At 33.3% G+C, this 13359-nt stretch overlaps 1 protein-coding gene across 1 annotated transcript; it reads right to left on the bottom strand.

The window, feature by feature from the left end:
* Positions 1-1301: 1301 nt before the first annotated feature.
* On the bottom strand, positions 1302-3587 carry LOC121730719. The gene is made up of 4 exons (XM_042119859.1): positions 3504-3587; positions 2824-2982; positions 1614-2184; positions 1302-1310 (listed from the first exon to the last, which is right to left on the bottom strand). Exons 1-4 carry the CDS (start codon positions 3563-3565, stop codon positions 1302-1304), a joined length of 801 nt encoding a protein of 266 aa, XP_041975793.1. The 5' UTR covers positions 3566-3587.
* Positions 3588-13359: the final 9772 nt, after the last annotated feature.

The raw sequence follows: 13359 nt of genomic DNA, 5'->3' as shown, positions 1-13359 counted from the left end.
GGGTTCTCATTTTAGTGTTTTTATCACAAATTTATGATAGTCTAAGCTTTTAACTTGCGCCGTATATTTCTCAGCTCTCGCTTTGGGGCGATGAAACTTTCTTTCATTATTTTGCATTTCCGAACTCACGCTTATAACCGCAAAACGATAAAAAAATGAGAATCATCGTTCCTTGCATTTTATTTACATAAAAAATCTTTTATGTAAAATAAATGAAACGGTTAAAATAACTTTAACAAATTGAGGTGGAACTTTAACAAATGCAAAGCGGTAAAGTTAAGTCGTTATAACTCGTAAATTATTGTGAATACTTAAACTTTTTAATTATTACGCATTCTGTTTAATGGCGAGTATTTTGCCATGCAAATGCTTGCTATGAAAAGTGTTAACTATGCGCTAAATGATTTCGAAAAGGTCCAGGTACGCATATTATATTATGTGTATACTAAAATAGGAAAATAATTCACTAGTTGATCTGCCGGATCAACTAGTGAAGACTGCCACTCATCAAGGTGATGAGGATGGTATGTTTTTCGCGTTTGACGATGGCGAAAAGTTGCAGGTGGTATGATTCCGAACAATTCCTCGGAGCACTCCCCGTGATACAACCGATAGAGGATGCAGAGTGAAGCTACATCTCGGCGTAATTCCAAGGGGTCCAAGCTGTTTGAAACACTTTTACTTGTTATTGGTATTATATTGTTTTTGAAATTTTTTTTCCTTAGTTGGTATTGTATGAATAGAAATAAGGGTCACCGTACATTTGACCGGGTATCGGTGTCGGTATTATCTTGTTTGAAACACTTTTTAACCTCAGTAGGTATGAATGAGGAAAAATGAGAATAAGGTTTACCATACACTTGATGTACACACTTATCGGTTGATTGTACAAGAGAATACCGATACTTACCTCATTAGTTACCGATTCCAAATTGTCTCGAATGCTTCCGTACGCTCACAGATGCTCTTTAGTGCTGGGTCCAGACCCGTAGCCGTAGCCCATACCTATCCCTAATTCCCGACTCAAAGTCTATGCTAGTATGTATAGGCCACGCATTGAACGCGAGTAAACTAATCCCTGGCTAACTTCAGGCAGATTCTTTTTACAAACAAACAAACGTAAATAAATGAATGAATGATATTCAAAGTACAAGCCTACTTGACATACGTTATGAGATATGTCATATTTATTAGGTTATTGTGTCAGAGTATACAATAGTCAATTTATTTATAAAAATATATTTATTAATTTTTTACATTTTCGGCACCTCTGAGCGACATTCCACGTATTTGTCGCGAGTCTACCAATTCTGGAAGGATGTGGTTGTGATAAAAATCTACAATTTTTTGCTCCATTTTATCCTTCCAAAATTGGTCGTCTCTGTTTATGTATACAGTATATCACCTCCATGGGCTCTTTCCGCTCCCCATATCCCAAATAAGCATCTATTTTTATTGGTTACATGTAACTGTCCCTGGGCCTGGTAATACCAGTTACTATTCTTGTCAATTGATGTGTTCCCGTATTTTTTATTATGTTTTAATATTTGAACTTTGTTTTGTTTTATGGCAGTAGCCATGCCAAATTTAAAGGCAGCAACCGGGCATTTCACCTCTACAATCATATCATCTCCAACTCTGCCATCTGGCGCGGCGCCGATGTAGGGACAGTCAGGGTCGACATATAGTCCACATTCCTCTATCACCACATTTTCTTGAGAGGCCAGTTGTTGTAGAGCAAATGGTTCATTTTTGATTCCGTGAGCTACCGATGCTATTGAGGATAAGTTGGATTTGTAAAGAATGTCCTTCACCAGGGAATGGAAGTTTTTCTTTCTTTTAACTACTGCACCGAAGTTTGACGCTGTGAGTAATAGTTTTCTAATCTCCAGCCACTCCGAGCTTTCTTTCTGTCTTGTTGTTCTTTCTTGGATACCTTTTCTGTCTCTCACCAAAGAATTGCAAATCTCGCACTCGAATAGGAATGTAGACGCTAGACCCTTACGCATTTCCTGTTGTAAACGTAAATGACTGTTGTTGCATTTAAATAATGATTCATGATCCATTTCTTTCAATTGCTTGAAAAAATAACCGATGTCCACGATTCTCCTGCCACTGCATTCCTCAAATTTTTGTCCCTCCTCAGGAAGTATGACAAAATCATCGTCAAAATTATCCGTGGACCTGAAAGGTAAATTCACCATATTTATTTTAAATAAGTCAACAATAAAAGATTATTGACTTGTGCATTTATATCTAGCTATTTTAATAATTATTAGTAGGACTAAATTGAACATACAACACATACAATAAACTCCCACCTTCATCCCGTCGGGTTAGGCAAAGGATTCAAGGAATAACTACCGATATTTATAATATAAACAGGCTTTGACACTCACTCCAGAGGAGTTGCTGGACGTAAGGCATTTGAAATGGATGATAGTAGGTACTCAGGATCAGGATGAAGTTCCATTGGTGTTGTTTGGTCAGGTAATGTTTCATTTCTGCAATGTAAGTACATAATGTCATCATTAATGTCAGCATCATAATATAATACATAATACCATCATTTATTTTAGCCATTGAAGCCTAGATTCATGAATTTATTGTAGTTTGTTGTGTACAATTTTCCGACGTTTCGGGTTCTTTGCAGACCCCATGGTCGCGGTAGTTCTGCAAAGAACCCGAAACGTCGGAAAATTGTAAAATGTTAAAATAAACGAGTAAATATCCGTGTAAAATATAGTAATAAAACATAATATTATCTCACCATCGACACCTATACTCATGCATTCTATGTTTTGATAAATGAGTTATTCTTACCCTGTTGAATGTATGCTAGACGTGGATGGAACTTGAACATGGTCCTCTGAACTCATTTTTGTAATTTCTCTGTTCCGCTCGCAAGACGTGGATGGCATTAGGTTAGCATACTCGGGAGTAAGTTCCATTGGTGTTGGTTGGTCATGTACTATTCGAGTTCTGCAATGTATGTACATAATATAACTCATTTATACGTGGGAGAGCCATGCTTCGGCACGAATGGGCTGGCTCGACCGGATAAATACCACGTTCTCACAGAAAACCGGCGTGAAACAGCGCTTGCGCTGTGTTTCGCCGAGTGAGTGAGTTTACCGGAGGCCCAATCCCCTTACCCCTACCCTATTCCCTTCCCTACCCTCAACTATTCCCTTCCCTTCCCTTCCCTACCCTCCCCTATTACCCTATTCCCTCTTAAAAGGCCGGCAACGCACTTGCAGCTCTTCTGATGCTGCGAGTGTCCATGGGTGACGGAAGTTGCTTTCCATCAGGTGACCCGTTTGCTCGTTTGTCCCCTTATTTCATTTAAAAAAAAAATTATAAACGTTGTAATCAATGTTTTCTTTCTTTGTATATAATTATTATTATTTATTTATACACTATTTTTATTTGAATACTACGAATATATTTTATTCGCCGTCGACACCTATATTAATGCATAATAAATTATGTGTAAGTCTCACCCTTCTAAAACTTGAACAGAATTATCTGAACAATTTTTTTTTATATTTTGTTGCACAACCATAGCTCGATATCTGTAAGAAACATAATAACTTTCTTCTTCATTCTATCTCTTCGGTCTTCAACAGAAAAAGACAAAGCAAAATACACATTACCATCCTATTTGTTAGGAGTCCCTAAATACTCATTCATACCTACTAAGGAAACAACTGTGTCAAAAAAATATTATAAGTACCGATACCCAGTCACGTGTACGGTGACCTTTATTTCTACTCATTCATACCTACTGAGGAAAAAAATAGTCTAAAACAAGATAATACCGATACCGATACCAGATCAAGTGTGCGGACGCTTATTCTTATTTCTACTAATTCATGCCTACAGAGGAAAAGAATAGTCAAAACAAGATAATAACTTAAAATATAATACCGATTATACCTATAAGTACTCTGTTATTTTGAATTATTCTTCTTTTCCGCAAAAGGGATATTTTTTTTCCTCTGCAGTTTTTATTTCCCATTTTCACATCAAATTCTCGTAAAGAGCGGGCTGACGAGTAGTACGTGTCTGCACTCTGCTTGCGACGAGGCTCCGCGGCCGACTGAGCCGCCACCCCGCATCCCCGCCGCCCTCATACAGTGCGAGCGTTATAGGTATTATTTTATTTTGAATGACTAACTATCATTTTAGTGAAAACCATAAATACTAGCTTATGGGATTTGATGAAAGGTTTATGAAAACATAAACTTTTTACTAGAATTGTATCTAAATTCGCCGTAAAATCGAAAAATTGCAATAAAATGGCAATTTATGATGATTTTCACGATTTTTTTCTATCGAGGCAAATTACTATAATCGTATTGCGAAGAATATAACGTTATTAGGCATAATATCTTCACCCTTACGCCGGTATGAATAACATTGTATGAATTTTAGCGGTTGATATCTAAAAACAGGTTCAAAGATACCCTAGATCGCGATATTATACGCTTCTGGCCCTACCACTTTATCTTAATAGTAAAAACGGCCTTAGTGCTTAGGAACATTTCCTAAATTCCCTAGGTGCTAGAAATAATCCAAAGCAGTGTCATGACGCCAAATATGCCTAATGACACTGTCGAAAAATATCACAATTCTGTATTTCCGTCTGTCTGGATGACGCATGGTTATTATTCCTGCTACACGATAGAATAACAGAGTTGTACCCTATACTAACCTAACGGTAGACCTTCAGAAATAGATGCCTCCTAAAGTAACTTAGCTTTGCAAAGCCAAATAATATTATGCTCATTCATCACACTAGGTATACAGTTTGAAAAAATTACACAAAAATGTATTTCCGTCCGCCTGTCTGGATAATGCATGGTTATCATTCCCGCAACACGAGGTCGTGAGGCGATTTATATTTGAGTATTAATCCAATATCTGAGTCTCGAGAAGGCCATTTGCATCGCCCTCGGGCCTCGACTAATGTGCGGTGTGCATGCTGCCTTATAATATAAATGCCGGGCTAGGGTCGTTTCACACTAGCACAGGGAAATTATGAAGCAATAAAGCAAATACATACTTAAAAATATTACATAATATGTGCAGACGTGCAAATTTTAGTGAACGCGTATTTCGGATACGGTACCTATAAAAATTAATATATAAGGCGCAGCGCAGACGACAGACTATCCGTGACGCACTTTTTAGTCTGTGGAAATAGAACGTATGCAATTACGCACACGTCTGCGTTGCGCGTAGGGAATGCAAATCTCGCGAGATTGGGGCTCAAGCGAGATCCCGCGAGTTTATGAATACAATACCGCGAGATCTCGCCAATTTCGAGATCTCGCGAGATTAGCAGTTTGGTGGGTTTTTTTGCAAATAATCATAATATTTTAATAAATTACGAAAAAATAGTAATAAATATTATAAGATTAAATTCATTTTCACCAATTTTTTTCAATATAATTTTTAAGTAGTAAACTTTGACATAAGTACGTATCTACTATCTATCAAATAACAAATGAACGAAACAACCAGTCTTCTCTTCTAATGTGCGCTATGATATGAAGACGTTTTAAATTTCCGTCGACGATAACTTTTTAACGTGCACGTTAGAGGACATCACGACGTCTACACTTCGGAACCGCACAAAATGTCCGCGGTGCCTAAAATCAAAAGGGCATTGAACGTTCCCAACGTTTTATCGTGGAAACACAAATCTTTTAGTAATAAAACAGTTCTTTTGTAACTAACAAAACAACGAGAAGTCAAATTTCAGGACCTAGTTGAAAATCACAGTGCACAGTTGCTTAGGCCAGCTCCTCTTTGTTTTTACTCCGTGATCGCAACTCCGTCCGTGTCAGTCCACGCTTCGAATAAGACGTTTTTATGCTCAAGTGCAATCTCGTCAAACTCGCGAGATGTCGCCTTTTTTTCGTCCGAGATCAATCTCGCTAAAAAAGGCCGAGATCTCGCGAGAACGAGATTGCATTCCCTAGTTGCGCGTCGTTTGCGTTACTGCATATAATTGCAAAGGTTCTATTTCCACAGTCTACAAAAGTGCGTCACGGATAGTCTGTCGTCTGCGCTGCGCCTTACGTAGATTTTTTTGTGTGACATCAAAAATAATAATAATTACTTGTAGTAAAGAAAATGCATTTTTATTCTTTTACTGCCGCTAGACTTCTAGCAGCGGATTGAGTAATTAAACTTCCATTTTTCTTGCATTGGCGAAAGGTTTAGTACGGGAGCCCTAGAACATTTTTTTATTACCATCAAGCTATTTTTTTGTGAATGATTTTGATAAGACGAACAAAATTTTTATTTGCGAAAAATCTCGAAAGTGGGTAGCTAACAGAGATAGAAAGGATTTCATACTTTGAATTGTTTGTCCTAAAATATGGACTGTTTTATTTCTAGGACAATATTACTCTTAAATTATATGACTATTAATCTATTAACATACAAAAATCAGCTCGTTAGGGTTTCATTATAGGATTCTGTAATCAACAAAACTTGCTAGACTACTGAACCCTAAAACGGAACCCTAATAAGCAGATTTTTTGTATATTGATAGGTTAATAGTTATGTAATTTAAGAGTAACATTGTCAAATAGAACAATCAGATTGACAGCTGTCAATAACACTGTAAACATCGGCTCTAAGTTAAATTAAAATTAAAATAATTGCATAATTGGGATATAAAGTGCAACAAGAAGTACAATATAACCTTAAAATACCATAGAAGTGTTTGGAACAAAAAACTCCCATCTGGAACAAAACTGTGAGTACATATTGAATACCACTGCAACTGCTGCCTTTATTAACATCTTCAACACTCAAATCTCACTAGAAAACTGTAATAATAGAAGATCAAACCTGAATAAATAAAACATACAAAGAAACCTAAAAAGATTCACATATCACAGTAGTTTTGAATGCTGGATAAACATAAATAATACGTTTCTTTTGTTCGGACCTCTTCAATGAACCGTTTTTTCTTCCAAAATTCAAAATTCAAATCGGTCATTGGATTATATTTGGATAATAACAGCATATCTTTACGGTAATCTCAAAAACAAATGATATCAACTGACAAGTGACATCTTCTTTGACAAGTGACAACTTCAAAACTGACAAGTAATAATCATAGACACACATTGTACCATAGACAACAACCAAGTTGACAACTGGTTAAAACAAGGCTACCACACTATAGAATAAGATAAAAAAGAAGAAGAAGAAAAATTGTAATCAAAAGTAAACATATTGAGCAGAAAGTCCCAGTTGCAGTAATATTACCATTAGACCCAAAAAATTATTTAAATCTAAGTCATGCGAGTCACTCCAAAATGATTGCCTAAATATATCTAACTTGTCAAGTGATTCTGAGTACGGACATAGAAGTTTTGATTTATCTACACATGAACCTAATGAAAATATTTTAAAAATGAAAGAAAAACTTGAAAACATGTCAATACAGTTACAAAGCACACAAAATGAGCTAGAAAATGTAATATTGGAAAATAATACACTGAAAAAAGAAATTATTCACCTAAAACAGCAACTAAATACTTTAAAATTAGTATACACAAGTCCAAAACCTAAAACACCCAGAAACAATAGTACTAAAAAATCAGAGAAACAATCCAAACTTCAAAATGAATACAAAATCACACATTCGAACAATATGACTAGTAAATTTTGTGTAAAAGAGGTGCAAACTGATAGCACACAATCACAGTCTCAGCAAATTATTTTAAAAAAAAACAGTAAATTAAAATAGCACGAAAAAAAAAATTATATGTATTTGGAGGAACTCAATGTACTGGCCTAGCCAGTATACTTAGAAAAACCAGGAGTAAGAACAATATTTATGAAAAATTTGAAGTAGTGTCATTCATCAAATCAGGAGCATCTACTGAAGAAATCTTGAAGACCCCATATTTATATAGCATTGATACGGAAGATAAGATAATTTTAAGTTTAGGACAAAATGATAAAAACCCCATGAAAATTATAGCTGACTTGTGTGGCTTCCTCAAAGCTTCTAAAATAACTTGTCCCATATTACTTCTCAGTGTTTTAGAAAATAAGTATCTTAATGAAAGGAAACTAAATAATTTAATTAAGATGACCTGTAAAAATTATTCAAACTGCTACTTTGTTAATCTTAATGATATTCATGTTTTAAATAAGAATAATATTTGTAATAGAATTAACTTTCACGTTGATCAGGTGTATTATGAAAATATTTTTTTAAAACTTTACTCTAAAAATAAATACACACAAAAAGTAACAAAAACTTTTAAAAAACAACTAGGAATTAATAACACAAGAAATACTTTGACCCAAAAAAAATACTTACAATATAATATTAAGAATAAAAAAAATATTACAGAACTACGACAAAAAATCAAATACGAATACTGAAAATAATAACAACACATAATGGCAACAACAAAATACAAAAATACATAACTGACTATTTTAAACCACAACATCCATTTCGTAACAAAACACAAACAAATTAAAGTTTTACATCAGAACATTGCTAGCTTCCATACAAAAAGATGTCAACTTGAAATTGCTCTAGCAGAACTAAAATCCTATAATAAGGAACCAGATATCATTTGCCTAACCGAAACCTTTGTCGAAAAAGGGTCGGAACAAAATATAGCTCTGAATAACTATAATCTAGCGTCATTTTACAGCAGGTCTAAGAAACAAAAACGAGGTGGAGTATGCATTTTTATAAAAAATAATACCTATTCTTATAATAATATTCACTATTGTTCCTCAACTGAGAATAATTTTGAATGCTGTGACATAGAAATTCGTGATATAAATATGGTTATTATTTGCTTATATAGAACACCAAATTCTGCAATTAGTACATTTATCCAAAAGCTGGACTCACTTTTGTATAATATAATAAAAAATAAAATAAAAATATTAATATAGTTATTGCAGGAGACTTTAATATTAATTTACTTAAAATAAACAATGACTCAAATGCACTGCGTGATATCTCAAGTAACTATAATTTAACCTTTCATTTTGATAAGCCTACTAGACAATCCACATGCATAGACAATATTTTAAGTAATTTAACACAAGTCTATAGCGAACTACTTCACATGTGTCTCTCGGATCATAACACATCACAATTTATTTCAGCAACAATAGAAACACCTAATAACCTTACATTATTACTATGTCTAAAAGAGAGACTATAAAAAGGACAACATAAAGAAATTCAAAAACTATTTATCAAACATTTGCTTTGATACATAAATAAACAATTCAAAAACTTATAACGAAGCGTTTAATAACTTCTATGACCTATTTACTATGCTATATAAACTTTGCTTTCCCATAATACGCTTTAAAGTTACAAATAAACACAAATTACCTCACTGGATAACTAAGGGCTTAAGAATTAGCTGTAAAACAAAACGAAAATTACAATATAATTATTATAAAAAAAAAGATATTTCGATAAAAAATAAGTACAAGCAATATAGTAAATTACTTAGGAAGTGTTTTAGACTTGCAGAAATAAATGCACATAGTAAATATGTCGCAAGTACAAAAAATAAATGTAAAGCGTCATGGGATATTGTTAAACAATGCTCAAGCAAAGTTAACAACAACAAATTCATCACAGACATTAAAATCAGTAATAAAAAATTAAGACACCTACAGATATAGCAAACACATTTAATGAATATTTTATAAAAACAACAAACATAAATATAGCTCCAAATTCTAATTTTACAAGTAATATTCCTGACAATCCTATGAGCATCTTTTTAAAACCTTGCACCTGTGACGAAACAATACACATTATTAATTCCCTAAAAAACACGAATACAGTTGGTTACGATGAAATATCTACAAAGGTAATTAAAGAGTGTAAATATATAATAGCCCCCATCTTAACTGAGCTGATAAACAAGTCTTTCGTAGAAGGTTATTTTCCAGACAAATTAAAGGTATCAATAATAAAATAAATATTTAAAAAAGGTGACAGAAAGCAATTAAGTAATTATAGGCCAATTGCGCTAGTGCCAATACTATCAAAAATATTTGAAAAAGCAATGCATAAAAGATTAACATCATTCATAAATAAATTCAATATTTTGAAACATGAACAATTTGGCTTTCAAAAGAACAAATCTACTCAACAAGCATGTTTCAGCGTTACTAACCAAATCGTAAACTGCATTGATGAAAAGAACCACTGTATAACTGTTTTCATCGACATGACTAAAGCTTTTGATTTTGTTTCACATAAATTATTACTAAACAAATTAAGTAAAATGGGAATAAGAGGACCAGCGTTAAACTGGATTAAGACCTTTCTTGAAAATAGAACGCAATACACAATAATAGAAAACATTAACAGAGATAATGAACTAGTCAATACTAAATCTGAAGTCTTACTCAATGAATACGGAGTTCCACAAGGCTCTGTATTAGGTCCTCAGCTATTCTTGTTTTACATAAATGACATTCCCAATGAAATTAATAATCCAATAATTATGAATAATTATAAATTTACATTATTTGCAGATGACATATCTATAATATTTACATATAATAAATCAGACGTGAATAAAATCGAAAATGACATTAACTCTACACTTAGATATATAATTGAATAGCTGACATCTAATAACCTTAAAATTAATGTTAATAAAACTAGGTATATACAATTTACAACTTATAATAAAAAACCAATTGAATTAAAATTAACACATAATAATGAAATAATAGAGGAAGTTGAGGAAATCTTGTTTTTAGGCGTACAAATTGACAAACACTGTAACTGGCATGCACATATAGACAAAGTTTGTTCAAAATTAAACAAATTTGTGTTTGTCTTGAGCAGGTTAGCGTGGACAGTTAATATCCAAACCTCAATGACAGCCTATCACGGTTACGTGTCCTCAGTCCTTCGATATGGTCTGGTTGTCTGGGGAAACTCTACACACATAGACAAAGCAGTCATTGTGCAAAAGAAATGTATTCGTGCTATAGCTAAGATTCCACCGTATGAGTCATGTAAGCCTTTCTTTAAAAAATTCAAAATATTGACTTTACCTAGCATGTATATTTTAGAAATATTCAAATTCGTTATACACAATAAGGACATTTTTACACAATTGATTGACACACACCCAACTAAATATTTTAGAAATTCAAATAGATTGATCATAAATAAGAAACCAAAAACAACTCTTTTTTTAAATAATGCATATACAATGTGTGTAAAGATTTACAACAAAATACCAGATCACATAAAACAATTGTCTAAAAAACACTCTATTAGAGAACTAAAACAAATTCTAATAAATAAATCATATTATGATGTGAAGGAATTCCTAAACAGTTGACATAAGTACAATTATTTTATTGATAATAGACTAAAATTAATTGTCATTTTGTATTTTGTTAACTTCTTGACATCTTTCTCACTATTTTCTTGACAATGAAATTATTTTATTGATAATACTTTACTTAAAATTAATTGACATTTTGTTTTTTATTTAATTTCTTGACATTTAGAATATATATATATATATATATATATATATATATATATATATATATATATATATATATATATATATATATATATATATATATATATATATATATATATATATATATTCTAAATGTCAAGAAATATATATTTCTCACTATTTTCTTGACATGTTTAATTATTATTATTAGGAATGACTTTAATGTATAAATTTGATTTATTGCTAACGTGAAAGATATTTTGTATGAGGTATTTATAATTATATTATATATTTGCATGCTATTTTATATATAGCTAAAAGTGCTAATTCTTAAGAAAATGATCATTACCACCTATTGTATTCACCACTTTTATAGCAAATAAATGATTTGATTTTTTTTTATTTAAATCCATATTTTAGGACCGTCAAGTCAAAGTATGAAATCATTTCTATTTCTGTTAGCTACCACTTTCAAGATTTTTCGCAGATAAAAATGTTTCAACGATCATTTAAAAAAAATAATGTGAAATTGGTCCAGACGTTATTGAGTTATGCTCTCACCAAGAAATTTAGTGATTAATTTTAATACATAAGAATAGACTACAAAATATGTGTAAATAGTATAAGTCATATTCGTAGTATAAGTATTAACAATAGGTTGCTCGTCTGCACAGCACCTAACCTAACCTAACCTAAGCCGAAGTATTGTGGTTACCCGTTAGTCGTTACCGCCGATACGTCAGGAACAACGGAACATGATTAAGTTTACAACTTGTCGGGTTTAGACCGTGTCATTACAGGAATGTATCGCTCAAAACGCACAGATTTTAATGTTGTTAAATGTTATTGGAACGAAGTTCCTCATCGCGCGTTGCGAAAGGAGGCTAGACGGAAAAACGTCGTAAACTACATCCGCGAGAAGACCACCTACACCTTGAGGATGGAGCGTTTTCACTCTCGCCACAAAGTGAATTTCAGTTCCTTTGTGGTGAGAGTGCCGACTCAAGTTTAATCCATCTTCGAGGTGGAGGAGTTCTGGCCCGCCGGTGTAGTTTACCGGAGGTTCCAGGGGAGGCTCCCGAACGAAGCGCGCATCACGTCGCCGAAAGAGACTTTACGTGATAAAGTGTAGTATGATTGTGTGTGTGAATGTGTAAATAATATATATTAGGATACAATTGTTCGGCGTGCATCTGTTGTCTGATTGCCATAACACAAGTTTTTACTTAGCATGGGATTAGACGACGTGATGTACGCTACCTAGCTTTTGAAATATTGAATATTATTGTATGCTTAAAAAAGAATTTGTTTTCCATCATAGATTGACGTGGAACACATTCACATTGACCAATTCTGATTTTTGAACGCATAATTCACTACGTCCTTGATACAGCTACACATACAATATCAAATCTATTATACCAAGGACGTGGGAAACAGAATAATATATCAATTGTTAGGGTTATATCGGCCTCATGGCCTAATCTGTTAATCCATCAAAGTCAGCAGCACTAGTTCTTATATTGCTTACTGTATACGATTAGTATTGTGATGTCAAATTGAAGGAGATGTGATAATGACGACCTCTATGGCTCAGTAGTCGAACGCGTAGCTCGAGCGGGGGGTCGCGGGTTCGAATCCCGCCAACGTATAAAAATAATAAATATATTTCCGTCGTCTGGTACCTACGGGTACCAGACACAACGTGTGTGTAACGACACAAGTCCTTGAGGTGCTCAATACGGGGCCAGATTGACGTGGTGTGAAGCGTCCATAGATATTACTAATTATTATTAAAAATTAAAATTAAAGATTGCCGTTTCAACATGCCAATACT

The sequence above is a fragment of the Aricia agestis genome, chromosome 9 (assembly GCF_905147365.1).
Source record: "Aricia agestis chromosome 9, ilAriAges1.1, whole genome shotgun sequence".
NCBI classification, from domain to species: Eukaryota; Metazoa; Arthropoda; class Insecta; order Lepidoptera; family Lycaenidae; genus Aricia; species Aricia agestis.
The sequence above is the reverse complement of the archived record's forward strand: the minus strand, read 5'-3'. Positions and strand labels throughout refer to the sequence as shown.

Excerpts from the sequence above, each read along its gene's own strand:
- LOC121730719 (XM_042119859.1), bottom strand. The coding sequence starts at position 3,565 with ATGGTTGTGCAACAAAATATAAAAAAAAATTGTTCAGATAATTCTGTT. Across the intron at positions 2,983-3,503 it reads TCTGTTCAAGTTTTAGAAGG|AACTCGAATAGTACATGACC; the intron begins GTGAGACTTACA and ends CATACATTGCAG. Across the intron at positions 2,185-2,823 it reads TCTAGCATACATTCAACAGG|GTCCACGGATAATTTTGACG; the intron begins GTAAGAATAACT and ends TTTACCTTTCAG.